The 25735-nt window shown below is 40.0% G+C and overlaps 1 protein-coding gene across 3 annotated transcripts in view; it reads left to right on the forward strand.

Annotated features, from left to right (window-relative positions):
• The window catches only part of ripor2 (RHO family interacting cell polarization regulator 2), a 68090-nt gene extending 42876 nt beyond the window's left edge, over nt 1–25214 (forward strand). For all 3 annotated transcript variants that reach the window (XM_036566332.1, XM_036566334.1, XM_036566333.1), the window contains exons 7-22: nt 9693–9842; nt 9993–10056; nt 10148–10191; nt 10607–10732; nt 11224–11372; nt 11809–11938; nt 14681–15322; nt 16456–16628; nt 17938–18103; nt 18361–18493; nt 19063–19224; nt 19467–19640; nt 21146–21348; nt 21556–21639; nt 21756–21846; nt 22883–25214. In XM_036566332.1, the coding sequence (XP_036422225.1) occupies nt 9693–9842; nt 9993–10056; nt 10148–10191; nt 10607–10732; nt 11224–11372; nt 11809–11938; nt 14681–15322; nt 16456–16628; nt 17938–18103; nt 18361–18493; nt 19063–19224; nt 19467–19640; nt 21146–21348; nt 21556–21639; nt 21756–21846; nt 22883–22983 (2592 nt within the window). In that variant the 3' untranslated portion in view covers nt 22984–25214. The remainder of the gene's footprint in view (nt 1–9692; nt 9843–9992; nt 10057–10147; nt 10192–10606; nt 10733–11223; nt 11373–11808; nt 11939–14680; nt 15323–16455; nt 16629–17937; nt 18104–18360; nt 18494–19062; nt 19225–19466; nt 19641–21145; nt 21349–21555; nt 21640–21755; nt 21847–22882) is intronic.
• The last annotated feature ends 521 nt before the right edge of the window (nt 25215–25735 follow it).

Below are 25735 nucleotides of genomic sequence, written 5' to 3' on the forward strand. Positions count from 1 at the left end.
AGAAGCCTCAACAACTTAATATAATGTCAGTTTTTTTTTGTGTTTAGTTTGTCTGCTCTTGACCTTTATTACTACTTAGATTTTTTTCATGAGACTTTCTTTTAGTTTTTCAAAGAAGGGGTATCTGCAGGGGTATTTTTCCACACATGTAAAGTTCAGCCCTAGTATTTGGTTGCATTTTATGCTTCTCATGGTCCAAGTATCTCATTCAGAGATGCTGAGGTTCTGAGAACACCAGCTGTTTAATTTGCAGATTTTGTTCTTTTTTGTCTATTTCCTTTTCTCAGTAAATTTTAGAAGCTTTCACTTATTTTCCTTTGAATTTCCTCTTCTTTATGTACATGAAAAATGAAACAGTTCTATGCATGTGTGTTGGTGCGTCTGTGTGTTAACAAGTATGTGAGGACCAGTTGACCCTTTTTTATCTTCCTCCTACCTCTGTTTGACATTTTTCATCTCTGTCTTTTCCCTCCTGTTTTTGTGGCCATGTGCACTTCCTCCACACACCAGCTCAATATACACAGAAGCACATCAGCCAAGTGCAGTCCCACGCACCAGCAGCTGGGCCTTGGTGTGGATTATTTTATGGAGGCTAAGCATCTTTTCATCGTTTCCCTCCTTTTCCCTACTGTTTTTGTGGCCATGTGTACATCATTCACATGCCAACTCAATACACACAGCAGCACATCAGCCAAAAGCTATCCCACGCACTAGCAGCTGGGCCTTAGTGTTTCTGTGGACCGTTTTACAGAGGCTAAGCACCTGACTCTGTGCACCAGATTAAAACATTTAAACTCTTAGTAAGGCCAAGCGATCTCCTGGTAGTCTTCACAGCTGTGTGAACTGGAAGTGCAGACTCTTTGTTTTGAACCGTTTGACACCTAAAGTGTTGTGTGACTTTGAGCAGTGACTGTGTGCTATTGGCGGTTGCGCATCATTGTTTGTGGTAATTGGCCTGACTCATTTCCGGAGTCCCCTGGTCAGTTTCTCTCAAGCCCCGCTGTGCTGCCTTCCTCTCCACAGTGTCCTGCTGACAAAGGTGTGTGGCCGCTTCACAGCGGAGCACTAATTGGCAACCTGAAAGCACTTCTGCTCTAGAGGTAGTCATAGCAACCTGAAGATGGAAGCTTTTGAAGCCATTCTAGAGCAATTCATAGCTCGAAATTAGCCCTATGTCCTTTCTACTCTGCTACTCTGAAAGAACTGGGTGGCTGTCCACATGTCTCAGAAAGACAACTGAATCATCGATTGTGCATTGTTTATGGTCCTGGAGATTGCATAGAACATTGTGCAGCTCCCTTACGGTGATTCAGGGGGCTGTTTTGTTCTGTTTACCCAAATGCTTGGCAGCGGTTTACATTGTTTGTGATTGGCTCTGGATCTAGGTCAAAGCAATCCTCCAGAGTGGTGATGGGTAGACCTTTGACGACTGTGTTGGGGGCTTTAATGAGGATGTAGAAGTGCGTATATTCGTGCTTGTGTGTGTGTTTTTGACTGTGTGAGCTCATCCACATTGGAGAGCAGTGTGTTCTGTCCCATGTGTTCTGCTCTGGTGGAACATTGGGAGTGTGTGTGGAGGACAGCTTGTGTGTTCTCGTGTCCTAGTGGCGGAAGCGAGAGAACGTCTGCAGAGACACTTTTACACCCCATTCCCATCTGCATTTTGTTTTAAGTGCTTTATGCATAAAAAGATTTGGCTCGTGAAGGAATAATATACCCTGGCACAACTTAATTGTAGGGGTTGAAATCTTGCCCTAAGAAATGGGACAACTCTCAAATAATATATATATATATATATATATATATATATATATATATATATATATATATATATATATATATATATTATTACTTTATTAACAGGCTACTAGCGCTGCTCTGTAGGTGACCCGGCCCGTCTTCAGTGATAGCAGAGAAGGGAAAAGTTCAGCAACCTCACTGCTGGGCTTTAGATACATTTAGGGCGTCGTATCCTTTCAAAGAGGGGGTTTAAGACAATTATATGTTATCTCCCAACTGCTAATTCTTTGGTGATACGAAGCTGAAGCTATTCACCCGCTTCTGGTTCACATTTTCCCGTTCCACCTTAAATGGTGCAGCAGTTACATTCTTGTGCTTCAGGCGTCAGCACTGATGGGCTTTTTAAGGTGGAACGGGAAAGTTAGCTAGCTACCGAGACATTAGCATGCTATTAGCGATTTTTTTATGCTTGTTATGAAGAAAACGACCACAATACATTGAAACGACATTAAACTAATATAAAGCAATGTCATAATCATAATCAATTATCATAGTTTTTTAACAGAGAAAATACTCACATTTGTGGGTTTCTTTGGTCGCTTGCGCAGCCATCTTGCCGGTTTTTCTTTTTTTCTCGTAACGCTCCGTTTGGAGTGTGCCTCTGAAAAATCTCTGTTTGTAGGGCCACGTAGCCCTAACACTTCACCCTACCCCTCTATCTCCACAAAAATTGGGACACCCTACCCCTAGACATGAACGTGCAAAACAGAGGGCTAAGGGCTAAGTGGTAGGGGCAAGGGGTGAAATGGGATTTGGCCTTAGTGTCACTGGCTCTAGAAAGTGCAACACATCGTACTTTTTTCCTCTTTTCTTCCTTCTGTTGGGTTTGATTCCTCATCAGCCGTTAGCGTTACCATGCTAGATACCGACACAGAAAAAGAGTCCCAAGTGTTATAGGCTTATTTGATTAGATGTAAGAGCCTGCTCTACTTAGCAGATAAAGCACAGAGTCTTCCACTGGGCAGAGTAATGTGGGTGTCCAGCTGATGCCTATCACTGCAAAACACTCCTACAGGCTCAGCAGACTGGCATCGCAAGCAGACCTTTAATAGTAGCACTGGCTGAAGGGCCTTATTCAGACTTGGTCATGTCATTTTGTTGGGTTTTGTCATTACATAGTTATAGCTAGTGTTGCATGATGATGTATCAAATAAAGCAACATAGTAAACAAAATGAGGATTAAATTTTTTTTGATACCCAAAGGTACCACTTACTTTTTTAAATGCATGCATAATTAAATCGCTAGGATGGGCTAGGATGATTCTAGAAAACTTAGAGTTGTTCACAGTGGTGGTGATAGGAACAAAAAAAGAGCATTGAACATTGCTCTAGTCCGAAAATGGCCCAGCAGCTGTAGCTGTAGTCGGCACTTGGTCATCTGTACATTCACATGTCGCACACTTGCAGAATAAGAGAAATGTCCAGGCTCTGTACAGAAACACTTGTGCCTGGATCAGTTCTGCAACCACAGGTGTCCCACCCATTCACAGGAAATAGGGCAGGGCAAACAGGAAGTCTTGCGACAGGTGGTCTTGAGCAGGTTGGTAGAAAAGAGGAAGAACAGATGAGGGTGAAAGGGAGGAGTCTCTTTTCCTTTTATCTCTTCTCAAAGCTGTGATGTGTTCCTCTGAGGAGGGTTAAAAATAACCCTGCACTTTTCCTAGAGGAACTGTTTCTCAGAAACAAGCCCATCGCTCCTGGGGACCCTCTGCGAGGGAGATGATTTGAGCACCCATCAGAACCGTGAAGTGAGAATGGCACCAGAGGAAGGAGTAGGTGACAAAACCTAGTGAGCTTTAGAGAGCGAGGGACTTATTAGAGGTGGGATATTGTAAGATAGCTCCTGGGCAATATGACTTTAGCCCTTGAGCTCAGTTTGCCTCATCTATTGCATTACATACACCTGTAAAATCCAGTTTACTCTCAGGTTCACTATAAGATTAGCCTAAAATAGCAGTGATGTCCTCTTGGTGATCCTGAGGTTCAAAGCACCAGTCTGTTTATTTGGCTTAGTCTTCTCTCTCTCCCACACTCCTCCATGTTCTTTGATCTTTCAATGTCACTCAGAACCAGTACCCTCAATGTGGGTGAACGGAAGGTCTTAATTTTGGTTTAATCGGGCTAGTATCAATGGGATGATGTGGAGAAGTGGTCCTAAATCCTATAAGCACAGCTGATAATGCACCCATAACTTAAAAGGATTTTCTCCTCTTTTTTTTAGACTTAATATTCTGTTTAGTAGTTTGTTATTCCACAAATATAGGTAATAAGATATGTATGAATTAGGGAAATTTTAATGTGTTCCAATAGTCATGAAATTAAAAAAAAACTGAATAGTACATTCAGTTTTTATATGCAAATGAGCCTCTGTCTAACATTATACACTTGCATATTGAAGAACCAGATGTCAAACTGTATGCACTGATGTAGCACTTTATTTAATTCAGGTTTTTTTCAGGCATCTGATTTTTCATTTATAAATTTAAAATGCCAGTTTGTCTCATTGAGGAGTAAATAATGTTAATATTGCAGGTTTGGCTAATTAAAAGTACTGTAAATGTGCTAGTGTGCTTCATATCTTCTTTTAGCCCCCACAGTCTGAGCTTCAGGTTAAACAAAAGGCTAATGAACGTTGGCCAAAAAAAACTTGGCCATTGAACAGTTTGGCGATAAAGATATTAGAATTGGCCATAAAATTGACGATCAGTGCGGTCTCACTTTTATTATATTATCTCTGTTGTTTTGTCAAGATACTATTGTGTATGTGGTCCAGCCACTTCATTTGGGTTGGATATTTAACTTGGTTGGCCAAATCTGACCCCCCACAATGCACATTTGCGCACACACACAAGCTAAGCTAAAGTGTTGCCAAACAGATGCTTACTTGCACACATGGGCTGGTCTAGTAGTGCCTGGGCCCATGCTGTGAACTAAAAAGGACACAAGCCCAACATCAAAAACTGTCTCAGTGGAAAGTGTGCCTGTGTGTGCGTGTGTGTGTGTGTGTTTTGTATGTGTATGCAAATTTATTGGGTGTGGGCCGTGTTCCCCAGCTGTCTCATTTTTTTGTGTTTCATAACAAACACACTCATATCACATCCTCATGACTCTGAGGCAAGGTGTGAGTTATATAGAGATATAGAGATATAGAGACTAACCATCAAAAAGCACTCTCAGTTGCTTCAGCTCGCATTTCCATTTCATCACAGTGTTCAGTAATATTAAAACTAATTTGTTTCAGAAACATGTATAAAAGCACTGACATTCACATTGTGCTCAGGTATATTAAAGTGACTCGAGTTTGTTTTTGTTTTTTTTGGTGGTGTGTAATCAATTGGTGTGTGTGTGTGTGTGTGTGTGTGATGCAGCAACTAATCAGGTAAATACTAATCCTCAGCTATGTACTAATCCACAGACAAAGAAAAATTAGCATATTTTGAAACCTATATGTTTCGATAAGGACAGTGTAATTGATGCAAAGCACTGCTCTTATGAAGCATAAAAACTATTTAGAGAGAGACAGACAAAGAGAGAGAAACAAAGAGAAAGAGAGAGTCTGAAGCTGACCTGAGGCCTCTTACAGCACTGTTCCAAGTTCTGGCGCTGCAGGGCTTTCTGATTGGCTGTGAGCTCTGCCTCAAAGCACGGTCGCTCCAGGCACAACACAGAAGATAAAGAGCAGTTTGAGTAGAGATGAATGTTTAATCAGAACAGTGTAAGGCTGGAAGAGTGTCAGCAGATAAAGCAGAGGAACAGTGCAGCGTAATGACTCTGTTTGTTTTGTACCGCTGTGTGTGTATCAAAGCCTCCTAAAAGCAAGACAAGCTGGTGAAGATTTTTACTGGTCTCACACACAGGCACCAGCAGCTGAGCTCACTTGCCCATAGTCCTGTCAATCACAGGCCCCACCCTATTCTGGTGTTTCCTCTAGCACATGTGCACAGCCAGTGATGAGGCATGATGACTCTTGTGTAATATGAAGGCGTTTTTGAGTCAGTAGTATCATACTCATGTTACACAAGAGTCATTTTAAGCTAACAGTGTTTTTTATAGATAATAGTGTCAGAAACCACATTATCTCAAATAGAGCTTAATAACTATAATGCAGTTTTCTTTATATAGTCACTGTCAGGACAAAACCTTTTATCTCTTTTTTTTTTTATCATTTTTCATCATGACATAAATTGAAAATGCCAGCTGCCTGTTACACTGTGTAAAAAAATAAACAGACCAATAGAAATGCTTTGAATTTGCTTGTACTAAAAGGTTTTATCATAATTTACTTTAAACATTAAGGATTTTTTCACCTTCTTTAGTCAAATCATGATATAGGAGCTCCTATCCATTGGTCAGACAATGACAGTTGTATGCAAAAGTTTGTGCACCCCTGGTCAAATTACATTTTGTCAAATTACATGTTGTAAGTGAAAATAAATTAACACTTACTGTTTATTTGCTACATGTAACATATTGCTGGAAAAAACATTAAACATAAAATCATAAAAACGTAAAACAGCCTATGCAAAAGTCATGGCACATTTTTATACATTTGTTTATATGTTATATGTTAATATGTTCTGTCTAATCTGTGTTAAACTGTCCTTGTAAAAGACGTGTCTAATTACAAGACTTTTGGAAAAATACAGTATGTTCTTTTAATGATGGGAGGACGCTCCTTTTCTGTGTCAGACAGGACAAACTGTGATCGCGGAAAAAAAAAAAACCCTAATAATGCTGAGTTAGCCCAACCAACGCACAGCTTTAACAGACAAGGCGCGAGAGAGAAAGGGGGATTTTGAAAAGCCAAGGCAACCACATACATACCACAGCAAGAATGGCTGGGTGTTTGTGGAGTAATCTAGACTTGGGTGGGTCTTTCTCTAACTAAGCAGATGGGACCACCACCAGACACATACCCACATTTATACACACAGACAGATGATACACCCACACATACTTCATCTGGACTGCCCAACCCTGCTCCCTGAAATTTTTCCTTCAGCAGAATGTGGGTCCAGCTCTCATCAGAACAGCACTCTCTAATATTTAAAATGCCTAATATTTTAAATCCATTTAAAACAAAATATGCCAGTTTGTAAAACTGCCTTTTAAAATTTACTTGAACCCTTCTACATAACACTGACATAACCATACTGTGGATAACAGCTCACATCTGCCATGACACCATGGCCTGGTAATGTCAGTGTTATGTAGCAGTGTTCAAGTAAAGTTGACTTATTTGTTTTAACATAGATTAGAAGTAGCTGTAGGAGCATGGGTTCATTAGCTTTATTAATACAAACTAAAATTTCATAAGATGCTGTGATATGTTTGAAAAATATTACATTTTGTACCATCCAGGGGTTTCAACTAAACTAAGGATGCACTGATAGGGAATTGTGGGTCGATGTCAATATCCAATCCAATATTTAATGTATTTATCTACCCATGCTGATGTGTAAACGTTAAAAATAAAGTACAAATTGGGACTGCATCTATAGATTAGCATTACAGAGCAATATAATGTTCATTTCTTTAGGTTTATAAATTCAGTAAAATAAATGAAATTAATAAAACATCAATATTTTAGCACAGTAGTCCAGCGTTGCCTAAATCTTCAGTTCTTCCGGTGTACAATAAATGTCATCAAATATTTGTTTGAAATTTCAGTCTAAGCACCTCTCTGATGCTGATAGAGATGAAATTATTGACTGAAACCAATTTAATTCCTCATATCATGGTGCATCCCTAAACTGAACTCCAGAGAAGTCTCTCCGGGTGTGCATTCAGTGCTACTGGATTAGTGTCCTGTTTTCTAATCCATTTTTCGTTGTTCTGGATCAGAAAACAGAAATGTATCAATGTTTAACATCTCTGCCTGTGAATATGTGAATATTTCGTTTTGATTTGAGTTCTGTGTATGTTTTCTGTAGAAGTGCATGGGTGCATTTATACAGTTGTCTCTATTCAGCCTCTCAGCGGAGTCACATGAGCTCATAACCATGGCTATGTCTCCCATTGCTTCAGCTCTCCTGGGGGGTGATTAGGATGTGATGGCTACACACACACACACACACACACACACACACACACACACACATACACACACACACACACACACACACACACACTCATACACTTGTACACACACAGAGGGCTGTGTTGTCACTCAGGGAGTGCTAAATGCCATCTGCTGTTTGAGACGGCTCTGCTGCACTGTCTCGGCCGCTGGAAAAGCTGCCTTGTTATTTGCGCTCTCTCTCTTCTTCAGTGTCTATTTCCCATTCCCTTTTCTCTCTCATCCCTTTTTCTGTCATCTCTCATCCCATCTTACGCACTCATTCCGCTGACAATCTGTTTTTCTTCCTACTCGTTTCCTCCCTCATCTTCTTCCATCCTCCGTCTCCCTTTCTCTTTCTCTCTGCTGATGCTTCTTTGAGAATGTTCCAAGTATGTATTTCTGTAATAAAGACTCTGGGGCTGAGATGTTTCATCAGTCACATCAGCTTGGCAGTGGCTCTGTCCATTTGTCTGACTATACTCTCAGCATGTGTGTCCCATAGGGATTGAACGGTTGCTTTTTCAAAATTCATAACAGTATAAAACCCCATGATGAGGAATGAACCAATATGAAAATTGTGGGCTTATACTGATATCGAGTATCGTATATCGTGTAATGTATGGTGCTGTCCAAAAGTCTAGAGACCGTTCTTCATTTATTTAGTGTCCAGTCACAATAGCTCATTGAGTACAAGTTACTCATTTTTTAGAAGATATTTCTGAGGAGATTATATATATATGTATATGATAATGCACTTGCATAAGCAAAGTGGAAGTCAAATAAGGAAAGGAAAATAAGTGTGAATAAGTGAAGAGTTTTCAATACCGGAGTTAAAAAATAAAAGTGCTCATCTTTGAGAGAGAGAGGAGGAAAATCAAGCTCCACTCTTGCTTCAGACCTAAAAAAATCCACAGGAGTTCATGTCCATCCTTCTACTGTGAGAAGACAATGCAACGCTAAGGATGTGTAGTTGTCAAGAAGCTGTAACTAAAAAAAAGAAATGCACAAAAAAAGAAAATTTGCACTAAAATACCAAAACTGGACATCTGAGATGTAAAGTAAGATTTTATGGACTGATGAGTTAAAAATGTATTATTGGAATTACTTGGATTGTAAGAAGCAGAAAATGCAACAAACTTCTAAGACTGAACTTAAAATATCCTTACAGTTTTCTGTGAGAAACTGAAAGCAAGTCTCCTGAAAAAAAGTGGAAACTGTAATATAGACAAAGGGTGAACACACTAAACACTGAAATAAAGATATTATATTTGATTGTTGCGGCGTCTGTGACATCTTCTTTAATTGTGTTTTGTGGGTAAATAACTTGTACTTATGGGTCCTTTTGACGAAAAATTAAATAAATGAAGGGTCATGACTTGGCATGACCACATAATCCCAAATTCCATTCTATGAATGAAAGTGGCTCAAATCTGACTTGAAAAGATCAGATTTGTTTGTCCACACAGTTCGGAAAAAAATCAGGCCTGTGTCACATTAAGGTAAAAAAAATTCTGCCACTTCAGCCTTTTAATGTCAGTGTAGCCAAATGGCTAACAGTATAGCACCTGTGGAGAAGTCATTTCAGTGTATATTTCAATAACTTGTTTTAATACACCAATAATACCAGAACCCCACCCTTACTGTTTTTGTGCATGTGTTGCCGTAGTTTTGTCATGCTGCACACTCTGAGACTTGTGTTGTGTTGATCTGTGCTGAATGCAGCACTCTATGCTAGCACAGCAAAGGCAACATTAATGCAGTCCTTTCGGGAGATTGTTTTGTGTATGTGTGTGTTGAAGTACTCAGTACTAATCCTGTGTATGTTTTGCAGGTTGATGAGTTGTACGAGGGTTTCTGTATTCAGAGGAGGCTGAGAGAGGGGGCCAGTAAGATGAAGCAAGCCTTCACTGCCTCACCGTCAACTAAAGGCACACGAGACAGCCTGGCCGAGGTCAACCGCCGCTACAAAGAATATACAGAGGTAAATTCTCTCTCTCTCTCTCTCTCTCTCTCATTCTCTCACTCTCACTCTCACTCTCTCACTGTCTCTTACAAGCAATATACTTTAGCAGCTGGGTGCTATAGGCTACAGCAGTAGCTTATCTGTCTTTTTTTTCTCTCTTTTTCTTAGAACATGAGCACTTTTGAAGGGGAGCTGGAGAACCTCCTGGGAGAATTCCATATCAAAATGAAAGGTAAAAGTGCTTTATTGTGCATTGAATGAAAAATTGACAGAATTTCAGTAATTAAAGAATTGTTTATTACAGCCATGTTCTCCTCCCTCAGGTTTGGCTGGCTTTGCAAGGCTTTGTCCAGGCGATCAGTACGAAGTAAGTTACATAAACTGCTGATAGTGTTATATGCTAAAAAACTTCAATGCTGATGGGCTTTCATGCAGCAATTTATGTAATTCTAGCAAGTAAATGCATTTCCCACCTCCCCAATTACAAAATCCTCATAGTAAATGCCTGGGAATCTGCTAAGTACATCAAGTACATCCATAATGACTGTTCCCTTAGCAACACTCTCTGCTCTAATCCAGCAGCACAGCTCTGCTCCAGCTCAGAGAAACAGGTTTTATAAGCCTATATAAAACCCAGACCACTCTTCTGTGCTTGTGCTAAATGGTTTTTCTCCTTAATTGCTAAGGAGCATTGATTGAGCCTGCCTCTGCTTTCTTAACCTCAACATCTTTCTCTCGTCATCTTTTATTTTAATCTGTTTCCTCTCCCTCCCTCCTCTCAGATTTTTATGCGGTACGGACGGCAGCGGTGGAAGCTGAAAGGGAAGATTGAGGCAAACTCCAGGCAGAGCTGGGATGGAGAGGAGATGATCTTTGTGCCTCTTATCACAGATCTGATCTCCATTAAGGTGCTACATTTACTTCTCGACACGTTACCAATGAAGCATCAGCAATACCCTGACTAGAAAAGAGAAAGTAAACAATTGCTTATTGCTACTTTTACTTTAAAAAGAATCACCAGCCTTTTTACATTCGAAGTTGTGTACGATTTTAAATGTAGTAGTTGGGGTTTAGCCTTCCATCCATGAAAAAATGGGCTTCAAGATGGGTGCAAGGGCTTTTTATATGGTCATGTAACAGTATGTCATACAGTTTTAGAAACCACATAAGGAAATCTGTTTAAGATTACCTAACAGCTCAGTGTGTTGCACTGCGCAAATTGTCGTTAGTGTATCTCATAACTCTAGTTCAAAACTAAAGAAGCAAACTGTGTATGACTAACAAATTAACCAACATGCCTAGTGTGGCTAATCAAGATTTTTAATTTTTAAAGTTTAATTAACATGCCTGAACGTGATCCCTGACTTTGACACCAACCTTCACTGACCTTATCCCAAAGGTGACAGAGCTGAAGGGGCTTGCCACTCATGTCCTGGTGGGCAGTGTTATCTGTGAGACGAAGGACCTGTTTACTGCCATGCCTCAGGTGGTGGCTGTGGATGTTAATGACCTGGGCACCATCAAGCTGAACCTGGAGGTCACCTGGTTGTAAGTAGCACTGTTTCATGTTTTGTAAGACTTTGAAAGTGAGGCTTCAGTTCTTGCAGATACCTTTAAAATAAAATGAAGTGTACTGCCCCCTGCTGGGCAGAATGATCATTTGTAAATGTACTCAAAAAACAGAAGTCTTTCTGTCACTGTGTAACACAAATATGTCCAGAGTTTGCTTCTTTGCACTGGGGGTACAAGACTATGAGCCAGTAACGGAAGCTAATGTTTACCAGTTAGAATCATGCAAAATGCATAATTAAAGTGTCACACACTTACCTCAAACTACATTGAGTTGTTAAGTAATCTTAAATAGATTTTCTTATGTGGTTTCTAACACAATAGTATGTCACATAGCTAAAAAACAGTGGTAGCAGTGGTATTTAAGTCAGATTTTTTCTCTACCTTTTTATAACTGTCTGTTTTTCCCCTCTAGTCCATTTGATGTGGAGGACCTGACCCTGTCCTCTGGTAATGTGAGCAAAGCCACAGCCCTGCAGAGACGAGTGTCTGTGTACAGTCAGGGCACGCCTGAGACTCCCACCTTCCAGGACACATCCTTCTTTGTGAGTCTTTATTTGTTTACACAGAATTTAGTCTGACTAAGTGTATGTATTCTGTCTGCTTCTAGATGCATTATTATTCTACCTTGGTTAGAATGTGTATTTTTTTCAGCTGTGCTGCTGATACATATTAAAAAATTGGAAGTGGATTATATCAGCAGTGCAAATACACCACTGAGTCAAAACATTATTACCACTCTCTCAAATGAAGCAAATAACGTTGATTATCTTGTTACAACGGTGCATGTTGAGGTCTAGGATATATTAGACGGTAAGTGAACTGTCAGTTCTCATAGTCGACGTGTTGGAAGTGGGAGAAATGAGGAGGCGTGAGGATCTGAGTGGCTTAGATAAGAGCCAAATCAGTATGGCCAGATGACTGGATCGGAACATCTCCGAAATGACAAGGCTTGTTGGGTGCTTCCGGTCAGCAGTGGTGAGTATCCACTGACAGCGGTCTGTGGAGGGACAAACCGTGAACCGGAGACATGGTGTTGGGCATCCAAAGCTCATCGATGCTCAAGGGCAGTGAAGGCTATCCGGTCTGGTCCGAACTGACAGAAGGCCGACTGTAACAAGTTTTTTTTTTTAATGTGCCACAACACGCAGTGCATCACACCCTGCTGTGTATGGGGCTGTGAAGCTGCAGACCAGACAGAGCACCTATGCTAACTCCTGTCCACAGTCGAAAGTGATGGGCACGCAAGCATCAGAACTGGATCTTGGAGCAGTGGAAGAAAGCAGCCCGGTCCGATGAGTCCAGTTTTCTTGGTGCCAGATACCACAGGGTGCCTTCAGAGGTGTTGTCGAGTCCGTGACTCAGCAGCTTTGTTTTGGCACCATGCGGAGGAACAACAGCATGTTAGATCATAATGTTTTGGCTCATCGTTGTATATTATTGGAGTCTGGTGTTGCTGGACTCCATTGAATTAAACCCTGAAACCTCATTTCCCCATCACCCCAAGCCTGATATACCCTTGATGTCTTATCCACCCTGATGCTACCTGTTTTTACCATGCTGCCTGCTGCACGTATATGTGTGTGAATGTGTACTTTGTAACCAGTCCCTGTTGCTCTGCCTTATTACCACAAGTTAACTACTTTGCCCTGGTCCTTTGTGTCAACATCCCTTCCCCCACTGTGTATTTATGTCCACTGCTGGTGCACAGACATGGCAGCCTCAGCTTCGGCAGGGCCACCGCCTCTCTTTCCTGCACACACTCAGGGACACTCTTTTAGAGAAGCTCAGGCGCAGTCGCTCGTTTGGCGACCTGGCTGTGCTGCGGCCACGCCCCAGGTCCAGTCTGGAAGTCTATGTGAGTCAGGTTGTGTGCCTCGCTACTTTAGATGTGTCTGTGTGTGCGAGTGTGCTGGTGTTCTTGCTTGCCTTCAAAATCTGCAGTATCAGCTCCCACTTCCCTTTTCCATGTTTGCAGTCTTTGTTTTATTTGCAATTGCACCTGTTTATCAGCCATGTTGCTCCCCTTATCCTATCCTGTTGTTTCACCCTCTCTTCTATCTTTTGTTGCATACAGAATTTCATCATTTAGATGTCAGGTGATGACAGGAGATGTGATTAGCATAAAGTATCATTGTTGTCATAAGGAAATCTCACAACTTCATTTTTGTTTTATTCCATTTTTGTTTTACTCTGTTTGAAAAAGCCAGCTGTCCTTTATTATATTTCAAGTGTGAAGGAACCATTGTATGGAGGAGACACCCCCCCCCCAACCTTTCAAAAATATGTATAAAACATAATTAATAAATGTTTTTGCCTGTTTACGAAGTTTCAAAGAAAATGTTGAAGTACTGTAGCTGTGTTTAATGTGTCCAAATCAGGTATGATAAAATAAAAATGATCTGTGATTAAAATTGTCCTTTGGGTAAGAAATGAAAATGCTTCCCTGCTGAACAGAAATTGCTGCCCCATAACAAACCATGCCAAAACGCTGCAGAGAGAGCAACATGAAAAGCGGGGCTGCATCTGCTTCAGTAGGCACCAAGCCTATTTTTATCACAGTGAAATAACAAATGAACAACAAATAAAAATGTAAAACAAAATATGAAAACCAGTGAAAATGAAACAATCAAAAAAAAAAGTCAAAATTCACTGAGGCTAAGCAAATATAACATGCTGTTTTGCAAATGATCTTTTTATTAAGCAAAAGAAAGTAACTGTTTTAGCTGTTTATGGATGGATGAATGTCTGTAGGAGTTATAAGCCTGCTCTAGTGAAAGTGCTGGAAGTTTGCCAACACAAGCGTACTATATTGATCATGTCGTACAGAGGTTGTATTTATTTAAGCTTTCACCTTATTTGCCATGTAAAAAAAAAACAAAAAAAAACTGTTTCTGTTATTACATTGCTAATGTCATTACAGCACATCATAAAGCGCATGCACATGGCACACTGTTCATTTTTAATTTATCTCCAGATACACATTATTACATTATTATTATATATTTTTTACAAAGTGGCCGCTTCACTCATACAGCTTTGCATTGTTTGAATATTTTGTGACAAAATAACTACTAGAAATCGTCCAAAGCTACTTTATAGGTTGTTTTAACATTTGCATATGTTGACATCATAGTCTTGCTCTATAAAGCTACTATGTCAGAGATGAGAGATTTCCTTATGCCAGTAATAATTTATTGAAATTGACTGATAATTGATCAATTATTTTATGATTTATTCCTCGTCTTTCTACTTTGTTCACTCTGTTCCTCTGCTCTTCATTGCAGTCAGCACTGCCTGATGATGTTTTTGAGAACGGTGGTTGTGGAGTGGCTGAGTGCAAGCGTCTCTCCTTCACCTTCTCCGACACTTCCACCTCCAGCCCTGCCCCTGGCCAGTCAAACCCTGAGATCACAGTGACACCCCCTGAGGTGGACCCTCAGCTGCCCCCTACAGCAGATCAGGCTGTGGAGGAAGATGGAGGTGAAGAAGAGGAGGAAAGCGGCAGTGTGAGTCTAGCCAGTGCCAGTGAGGCAGACTCTGAGCGAGACTGGGAGGGCCAGGGGCCTGTCTATGGCTCCACAGCCCCCTCTCTGTCCTCTGAGGGCCAGCTTTCTGCTGTGGGGCCCGAGGATGTGGTTTTCCTGGAGCCTGGAGGACCTGATGAGGCCTCAGAGCTAAAACCGGTGGAACTGGACGGAGAGGAGGGCAGTCTGACGAAACAGCTAGTTAGGAGGCTGACCTCATCTGAAATCCTGCCTGAGGCTGGAGCCCTGAGCTGGGCTGGAGAGGGCAGCAGGGCCTTCCTGGAGAGCAGCCTGGAGGAGGCCATCCAGAGTCTGCTGCTGAGGTTGGAGAGCCTGAGTCAGCGCTGCAGGGAGCTCCAGGACCTCGAGCAGGAAGTGATGAAACTGGAGGACCTGCTTAAGGTGAGGCTTCCACAGCAGTTTCAAGCCTTCTATTGCTTTTACACAACAGTTTTGCAAAGTAAAGAAACAAGTAAAGCAAAGAGGCCTCAAACATTTGATTCAAATATATGTTATCATAAGATAATAATTCACAAAATTAATAATTTGGATTGATCTGATACAGTCGTGTCTTGAATCAGTTCAATTTTTGATACAGCAGAAAGGAGTGCCTGACATTCTGCGTTAATACGTTAATTTTCCCATTTTCAATTTACTAGAGCATTTAGCATTATAGAAATACAATGTTTTCTCATAATGCGCAAGCCACAAGCTGATGTGTTAGACATAAGCTTATATGTGCTTACTGGAGTGTGCCTTTTCTCCCTGCTCTCAATTTTTGAAGTAAATGGGAGGCAACATTTTCAGAAAAAGGATAGTCTGCCCTCATTATACTTAATGCAGTATAATCAGTGTTCATTTGGGTCAGTATTCACAGACTGTATTTGCTGCAGTCTGCTTAATATATTGTTTGAAACCTGTATGTATGTAATTGACAGACTTGTATGGAACTGTATAGTACAAAGCGTTGTATTGTTACACTGAAAATTGGCCATTTTTACTGCCAAAAAGTTGTAATTTGAAGTAAAGGAAACATTGTTACTTAGAATGAAACAGGCATAGTAGAAAAAAAGCTGTTCTTGGATGTATCAACATAGATAAAAGGTTTTCAACCAGATTATGTGGTTTGAACTGTTGTATAAATCAGGGATAATGTGTATTAGTCAACCCAGAAGTAAATGTGGCAGTGTGTGCCAGTGTTGGCTAATTTTTTTAAACATAGTTCCTGAGACCTGATGATGAGGCCACATCATTTAATGTACCGGACAACTAACATTATAGCAAGCATAAAAGGTTCATCAGGATTATCCCTATAAGATAAACGTTTGAGGAGTCCAAGGTTTATTAGCCGAAGAGATGAGTACTAATGAGAGCCATTTTAATTAGTAGTGAGTGCATTTTCTTGTAATTAGCTGGTGTTGTCTGGAATAGTTTTTTTAGCTTGTGGTGCTGCTCCTGTGAGCCGCTAGTGTACACCTTGCAAGGTTTCTATTGAGCTGTGCTGGCAGGCTTTAAATGCTTTTGTGTCTCCTCAGTGTCGGGGGCCTGCTCACAGGAGCCGCTCGTCCAGTCTCAGCCTGACCGTGGAGAGTGCCCTGGAGAGCTTTGACTTCCTCAACACCTCTGATTTTGATGATGACGACACTGGGGACGATCCTGCTGCAGTCCCGCGTTCTGTGTTCTTTGACATGGAGACAGAGAGGATCGGGTAAGCCCTCTGCTGAACAGCTGAGATTGCAGAAAACCTTTCTATCACTTTTCAATTTGACACCTGCCTCTAATTAACACCTGCCTTCCCACAAAAACAGTAGAGACAAAACTGGTTCATCAGAATATTGATGTTGTCTTTATTATCTTTCATATTGGTTCTTCAGTGTAATATTGCAGCAATATGAGGAGGGTGGGTCTTATTGTGTTGGAGTTTGTTTAACAGAGTGGCTACAGGTGACTGAAATGAAAAGCCTGCTGTAACTCTTCTCCAGCCTACCACAGTTATGGATCTCTGTGTTGGTGCTGTGAAAGTGTTTGCCTGGGGGCTATGGACTGCGAAAGCATTTAACTATAAAAAAAATGTTATCTGAACTATGTGTCTTCAGCCTTATAAAGTGCCTCTACCTCGTGACTTATCCTGCCTTTTGAATGCATTTAATTTTTAGTTTTTAATACAAAAGAGCCTATTAAACATTTACCAGCGTTATTTTGAAAACTATGAAAATATTTGTGGTAATCATGACATATTTGTGACAGTATATGTGGCAGTACAGTTTTTGGAATAATGCCACACCCCACACATTGTATCCTATTGTTGTGATATCTGCACTAGGCCTGGGTGTTGTTAGAACCTTTTCAGACACCGATACGAATAATGATAGTTTGACTTTGAAACATATTTCTTAGTGATACTTTTTTTTTCAATACCCTGTTTTAAATAACAAACCAAAAGTGGATGGGTTTCAAACCTAGAATGACTGTAAGCTACTTGAATTGGGTCATTTAAGCAGCCAGTCAGTAGTCTAGATTTTGGAATAATCATGCGTGTTGGCTCACAAAAATTTCACCTAAGCTAGTTTGTATTTGAATGACACAAAATACTGTTTAGTATTGAAATAATTTATCTGGTAAAGTGTTGAATTTCAATACCCAGCCCTAGTCATCACTCAACAGCACTTTTTTAAGCACCTTTCAGGTGTTTAAATCACCTTTGGGCCAAAAAATTGGAAAGTAACAGTGAGAAAACTTAGGTTTTTAAAAATGTTTCTATATTTTTTGTATTCACAGATAGGTTTAGTATCCTTTACTCAGGTGCTTCTAACGCTACACTTAGAAACACTGCTTAATCAACTCCTAAAGAAGTGAACTGTAGAACTGTGTATTTTATTCTAATATATTACAGTACAGACACTGAACAGTTCCATAGCATAATGTATGCCTGCTTTCCTGTGTAACTACTCTGTGTGTTATAGACCATGCTGTACTGCCCTCTTGTGGTGAGAATATATGTCATGTGTGTTTAACAGGTCAGGACAGCACCCAGAGGCCCGAGGTCACCTGAGTGAAGCCCTGACAGAGGACACAGGAGTGGGTAACAGTGTGGCTGGCAGCCCTCTGCCACTGACCACAGGCAACGAGAACCTGGATGTGGCCATCGTTATTCACCTCCAATACTGCAACCACCTCATTCAGGTGCTTGCAGTCACACATAAACTTATCTGGACCAATCCACAGAGTTCTACTATCATCACAGCTTTAACATGCTTCAGTTCCTATTTGTATTTTTCATGCCCTCATACTCTACAACTTTTCTCTTTGACTAGTAACCAAAGTAAACACTGCATGTCTATAGTCACAACACTGTTATTGGGCTTTGTATACATGTTAAGCACAAATGTTTCATGTTCGTTGACATAAAACACTGATGTTTCTTGTATGTGTGGTTGTAGCTGTTGACCTCAGGAGGAAACCCATGGCAGCACAGGACTCACCTGCGCAAGCTCTCGACCCAAACTCTCTTGCTGGAGGAGCTGACTGAGAACAGCATAGAGCGACTGGGCAGCATCAACTCCGCAGTGGATGGTAAGTGTGTGGTACATTCTGTGGTAGATCTCGGGTGGTGGTACAGTGGCATGCCCTCGAAGGGGACCTGAAATGGCACAAGCCCCCAAAGAAATTTAATTTAGCCACCAAGGGCGCCCCCACACCGAAGCTGGTAGTTGAATGATTCTTAGGTTGTCAATCCTGGATAGAACACACACACTGCAGCCATACGAATCATAGTCCTGAGAGAAAGTTTGAACACCCCATGTCAAATTACATGTTTTGTTGATTTTCTAAGTGAAAAGAAGCTAACACGTCCTCTACAGAAAACAAACTTAAACATGGGATTTTTACAACGTTTAGTGCACAATTTACTGAGTTTAACCCTTTAGGAAAAAAAAAAAAACATTAAATATAAAATGTACTAGAATTTTTGCACAGGCCACATTTTAGGTTGTATTTATTTGTGTTTATCTGTGTTTACTATAAATACTATAAACATTTTCCTATTTTCCTTAAATGCAGAAAGCTCTTTTAATCACAGAATCGTATTGCAAACCCAACTGTATCATTACATGGTTGTAAAAAGTGTGTGTGTGTGTACTCAGTGCTACCTGGACTGGTGGAGCGGCCAGCGCTATTGGCTCTGTGGTCTGAGTGCACTGGATCTGGAGGCCTTTTCCACACCACACTGGACCGTGTGCTCAAACACATGCACCACAGTTTCACTGTGCCACTGCAGGAGACTCACCCACACAGTGCAGACTCAGGTACACGCCATCACAGCACACATTCGACTATACACTAGGACCAGTTGTTCTTTTGCTTCTTGTGTGCTTACTATTGCACCTAGCTGTGTAGTGGTCATAATGGTCAGAAAAACTCATAATAACTCATAAACAGTAGGACAGATTTAGGTTGCTCTGGGTTGGCGATAAGTATTATTCACTAATTCACTTACACGGGTCATTAATGTAACTTCTGTTCTGTGTGTGTGTGTGTTTGTGTGCAGTGATCAGGCTGGTGGTGAGTGAGATGGTGGACAGGAGTGACCTGGCCTCCTCCACATGCCCCTCCCTTTCCTCTCTGGCCCAGGACGTGCTGACAGTGTTTCAATTCCACAGCTACGCCACCCAGCACAACGTCACCGACATGGAGCAACACCTGCTGGAGGTGGCCAGAGAGGGTAAGACACACACACACACACACACACACACACACACACACACACACACACACACACACAAACACACACACACATATCATCGTACAATCATATTAAGCCTTGAAAGAGTTATCATTGTTGATGCACTACACATCTTTACATTAAATAATTACACTACTATTTAGAATTAAAATATTAAATAAAAAAACATACAAATGTTTTAAAATTCCAGATTTTGTTTGTTTTATTGATTAAATAAATTAAAGCTGCAGTATGTAAGATTTCGAGATGTGGAGTTGTCTTTGGTGGAAATACATATTTTAGCATGTTCTGTTGTCTTTTTGACTCAGCTACTTTTTTTAGTTCTAACAAAAAAAATTTCATAGTGCTACTTTAAACAAGTTAAGTCATTCTCTACAGGAACACACCTAAATATGGCAATTTTCTGCTCATTTTAGTACACAGTTTTATTTATTTGCTGAGTTTAACATAATGGAAAAATATATATAAATATTCCATAACTTCTGCCCAGACCACATTGTATGTGTTCTTTTTTCCAATATTCTAATGTTAAATTTAGCAAATAAACAGTAAATGTGCATTAAAATGTGCAGAAGCATGTTCATTATAGAGGCTGTGTTAACTTATTCTTACATAGAAAATCAACAAAATGTAATTTGACCAGGGTTGCACAAACTTTTGCATATTATTGAGTAATAATTAGTATATGACAAATAATTACATGCTCTTGAACAGTGGTGAATTAAATATAATTACATTAAAATTTCATAGTTAACTGCATGATAAATTGTATTTCACTGCAACACTTGAGTCAAGTGTTGATATGTAAATATAAATAATGATGTTTTTTTCCTGAATAATGATGTTTTTTCTGGTTGTATAAGTGTCAGTGACAAAAATTGCCAATAATAACAAATTATTTACCAACTAATATTCACAATAACTTGTTTAAATTTAAAGCATTATAATATCTCCTTTTCTACTTACGCAAATATGGCATGGAATGTAAGTTAGAATCTGCACTTTCGACAGAACTTTTACACTTGTTTCAATAAGCTTCGAGTAAATAAAAATGAACATCATATTACAGAATGCTTTTTATCACTGCCATAACTATGACTGTGACTAAGGATGATTTCAGACTTGGCAGGTTCAGTTCTATTAAAACGAACCCTGAACGGCATGATTCAGAAAGTTCGGTTTCACAGTTATTGGTTGTCATAAAATCCGCCGAATCAGTTGCGGTGTTTGACTCATATGACGTTTGTTTACATCTTTTTGTTCAAATGTTAAATATGTCAGTGTAAAATGTTAAATATGTTAGTGTGCAACAATTCATCATTTTCTGTTTTGGTCATCAAGAGAGCCAAACTACATGTATAAATGCACCCCAAGAGTAAAGACAGATGCCAGTATTTTTAACATGTTTTGAACTTTGTATAAACTTTGTCTTTACATAAAGTGCACAGTACGAGGCTGAATGATGTGTGTTGTGTTGTGTGCAGCTATGTTTGCGGAGCGTCTGAGCTGTGGTGATGCAGAACGCTCTCTGAGGGAGCTGCAGGAGACGTCAGTCTCCTTCCTCCAGCCCCGCCCTCATACCCTGCGTGCCCTAGCCAGTCTCCTGACCTCTGATGACCCTGACCTCAGCAAGGCGGCCACTGCCTTCCTCTCTAATGCTGCCTCACATCCACCTTTCAGGTCAAAGGTGAGTGTTATGGACCATCACAGTGTTGTTGACCATCAGTCTGACTCTCTTGAGTTACTGATTTAATCAGCTGGTTTATCTTGTGTTTGTTCTTTGATCATCACTCTCATTCCTCACAAGCTGCCTTTGAGCATCAGATATGTGTGTAGTCCTTAAAGAACATGTATGGGACTAAGGGTTTCATTGTGTGTATGTGTGTGTGGGCAGGCAGTGGATTACTTCACTCAAGCCTTATCAGAAGCAGGGCTGCACACTCAGAGAGCTGCTTGCATTGCCCTAAGCTGCCTGCAGGTCAGTATGACGGACACACTGATGTAATCACAGTGGTTAGTAGGCTTTTCAGTTGCAATAATGTGATTATGTTGAAGATTGTACGGTATTTCAGGGCTTCTGTCTCTCTGTCTCAGGCTGTGGAGAGCATTAATGCAGTCGTGTCACTGTGTGACTCAGCCGATGAAGAGCTCCGCCATGTTGCCATAGAAACACTCCTCACATTTGGTAAGTTAATGACTAACAGTGTCTGCTTGTTTGGTGATGATGGAGAAAGTGAATTACACATCATCGCTGTCTCCATACGATAACTTTATAGAAGAGAAATCATTCTTAGTTTTAACTTACATTGAAGTAACAAGATTTTATTACAAGCTGGGGTCAACATTGACTATGTCTTGGTGCTTCTAGCCACAACATTTCACACCACCAAAAAATGCAGAACTTGTGATCCAAGTGTTTGTTTGTTTTTGCAATTTTTCGCTGTTAATATACCACTAAACCAACTGAATTGTCACATATTCATAAACACCACCATTAATAACAATAAAGCTGCTTTTCTCCCTATCGCACATGTTTGAGTCTGTTTGATCAGACATGGAACTTAATTGTATTGTAATGTTAAGGTTACCGTTGCTATAGCTAACATAATGACAAGTGACAACTTCTTTCTATAACACTGGGCATTTCTTTGTAGCCTGCCTGTTAATAAAATATGGCAGTGCTGACAATAAAAAAGTGCACACAAAGTAAAAGGACAGCTGGTGTTTCAGATGGAATTGAGGGGCTTTCATAAGACAACAATGTTACGAAAACCCTAGAACTGGGATGCTAAAATCTAGTCAGAGGACTTTAGTCTAGAGAAGTCTGATTCCTTTGCTGAAATAGATGTGATTCAACTCACCAGTTACCAAGTTTAATAGGTGGACTGTGTCCTTCTGGAACTGGACATCCCTGTCATAGAGCGTAAAGAAATAACACTGTCAGCTCATATCTGAAAAGAATGTATGGTAACACTTCACTTGAACCCTGCTGTGCAACATTGACATAACTATGCCATAAACGTGTCATATGCAGTCATGTATTGTCATGTTAGATTTTGTGCAGTGTCGTGTTACTGTCACTGGTAATTGTTGATATGACACAGCGTGTTCATGTGGAATGTGTATACAGTAAGCCCTACAGATAACTGAATCTTTTTGTGTTTTTTTAAATTACATCTCATGTTAACACTTGGCTCATCAGAGAGTGTATGTGTGCGCAGGTGAAGAAGGTCGACTGGCGTATGAGCAGTTGGACACAGTGCCGAGGGAGATGGTGCGTCTGGGAACGCGCCGCGGCAACGCCGTCACCACTGCCTTCTGAGGGAAGCTGGATAAGGCAGGGTGAAAGCCCCAGCATTACTGTCTCTGTGGCGCTCTCCAGCCCAGACGTTTATCCTCTTAGGCTGAGAGTTTGCAGACACTGAGGACACGTGAGTTCCTCACAAGGCCGCCCAAGCAGGGTTCCTCACTAGGAGACTTCTGAAGCCATTTCTCTCTGGACGGATCAGTTACAGCAGTACTTTTATCACTTTCATTAGATTGATGATGATCATTCATGTTATTGATCTTACAGTAATAACGTTCTTTATTACTACCGTTTAATTATTTGTTGGTATTAGTTATATGATGATATTCCTGAATTTGCACTTATCAGATGCGTGTAAATAGAGCACATGATTATCGATTATCGTATTGTGTGGCATATCCTACCTGAACTACCTGAGAGCTATGTTGCTTGTTTTCCCAACACTCAACTCCCCCCAGTATGTGCCGTTCAGTTTCAGGGATTCTGAGGGACACGTTTGATTTAACCCTCCTGGTTACTGAGTGTATGTGTGTATGTGTGATATGATGTAAGTAAGCTCTAACTGTTGATCACTGGACAGACGTAAGCTTGTCTCCACACCACTCCATTCTGGATGCTTTGTGAAGAGACAACAAGCAAAGGACTTGACAGCCAGCCTGCTTGCCTTTAGCCTTTCAAAGGTCAATATTGTGTGGAACAGTGAGTAGTGGAAGCACGGTGGCCTGCTACAACCGCCTGTGGATGCAAGTTGTTTAGATGTTACTCCAGAGATTATATATTGCATTAATAAGGTAGTAATCACAAGTGGACAGAGTACAGTACTTCTGTACTTGAGTAAAAGTAGAGGCACTCTTTGTAAAATATTACTACAGTAGAAGTACAGATGTTCTAGCTGTAATTCTACCTGAGTAAAAAGACTTGCTTGTTAGTGTACTTCAGTATCAAAAGTTAAAGTACTTTGAGTTATTATAAATATTATTTTGATGATGAGGTTTAGTTGGGGAGACCTGTGTGGCTGCAGACATGAACATGTTTTTAACAGAACGTAGAATAGAACCCAAAATATTATTAAACAAGGTCTATAAAAACTCAAATTACTTTTATTTTTAATACTTAAGAACATTTATAAGCTAAAACATTTGTACTTTTACTCATACTTTTAGGATTTTACCAAGAGGACATCTACTAATACTCAAGTACAGAATTATTGTACTTTGTCCACTCCCGGTAGCAGGGCAGCAGTGAGTGGGGACAGGGTGAAGAACGGACTGGGACCTTGCTAAGGCTGTTCACTAGTGTGGGTGTGAAAGAGAGCTTGAGTGTATGTGTGTTAAAATGCACTTTTTGGTATATTAAGAGAAGTGTTAATGGATTTACTGTGAATTTGGTGTTTAACTTCAATGAAGACTGGAAGTACAGTGCTCTGTGATCCAACTAGCTTCTGTGCCTATTGTAACTGTACTACTGAGTCACATTATTTACTGTGACAACTGATTTTCACAACTTAATTTATTTTTTACATGTTGCTTGTCATGTCTTTTTCTTTTAAATCTCAAAAATGGATTGTATCTGCAATATACTAAGCAAGCTAGATATTTATGTGAACATATGATGCCGTACTCCAGTATTTGTAATCACTGAGATTCTACTTTCTCCCCACATCCCACTAAAAGTTAATGGTTTACTGTAAAGGTTTACGTTGTTTTATTGATTGGTTGTCATGTTTGAAAGGCGTTCTCCCTAACATACCTCAGTGTGAGAAGTCCTGCAGCAAGAATCTCGCAAGAAGCTTCCCCTTCACTGTTTCTAACAACCAGTGTTCATATTTAAAGTCAAAATGTATAAATGTGCAGTTGTGTAAACAAAGAACATCTTTTAACAAATCAGGTTTTTGTTATTGTGAAGGGAATTAGACCAAAAGATTGGCTGACCTCTACTGGTGAGTGAAAAAGCACATTTAGAGAATGTACCGAGAGAACATGACTATTCCCTGGAGTAATAACATGCAAGCATAGCAAGCACAACTGAACTATTTCTGTTTTTAGTGTTTATATTAATCTGTTCAGCTGTCCTAAAAAAACACAAATCCCTAAAGCCATAATTGATGCAAACCCAGTATAAGTCTGATAAATTTTGTAATCTGCATCACTATAATTATCTTAAAATGAGGCCTTTTGTCCATTTGCATATGAACATTTTGACGTTTTTGTCCTGGCTGTTCTATGAATTCTCTTTTTCAGTTTTTTTTTTTTGACTTGGACATTAATTTTCAAGGGAATTGTTGTTTGTACATATAATTAAAGTGACTAGTGGCACACTGATATGCTTTATTCAAGTCCAAGGTAACGCAAAAACCTTGTCGCATTTTTACATTGTTTTTCACTTAAAGCTTCTGAAACCCTGTTAACTATTTTAGTATTAATGATTCATTGCTTAAAACGAATACATTTTATTTACCAGTGTAGAGGGCTTGTCTTAACAGCTTTAGTGTATAACCACTTTGATTTGAACAAATGCAGAACTTTTGCTGTCATGTTTGTTCCGTAATAAGCTCTCGATTTGATTTTTTTTTCTTTTGAGTTTACAGTATTTCCTCTGTCTATTGAAAGTGGCAATAAAGTTTATTTTTGCATAATTATCAGGGCAATTTTGCTATCTGTTCTAATCCTTTACAAGTGTTTGGTCAAGTCTCATTATGACTGATAATTATGTGAAACTTTCTCCTTATTAAGAGAAACTATATGGCTGTTATGTTTTAAGTGGCAGT

Source organism: Colossoma macropomum, unplaced genomic scaffold, assembly GCF_904425465.1.
Source record: "Colossoma macropomum unplaced genomic scaffold, Colossoma_macropomum, whole genome shotgun sequence".
NCBI lineage: Eukaryota > Metazoa > Chordata > Actinopteri > Characiformes > Serrasalmidae > Colossoma > Colossoma macropomum.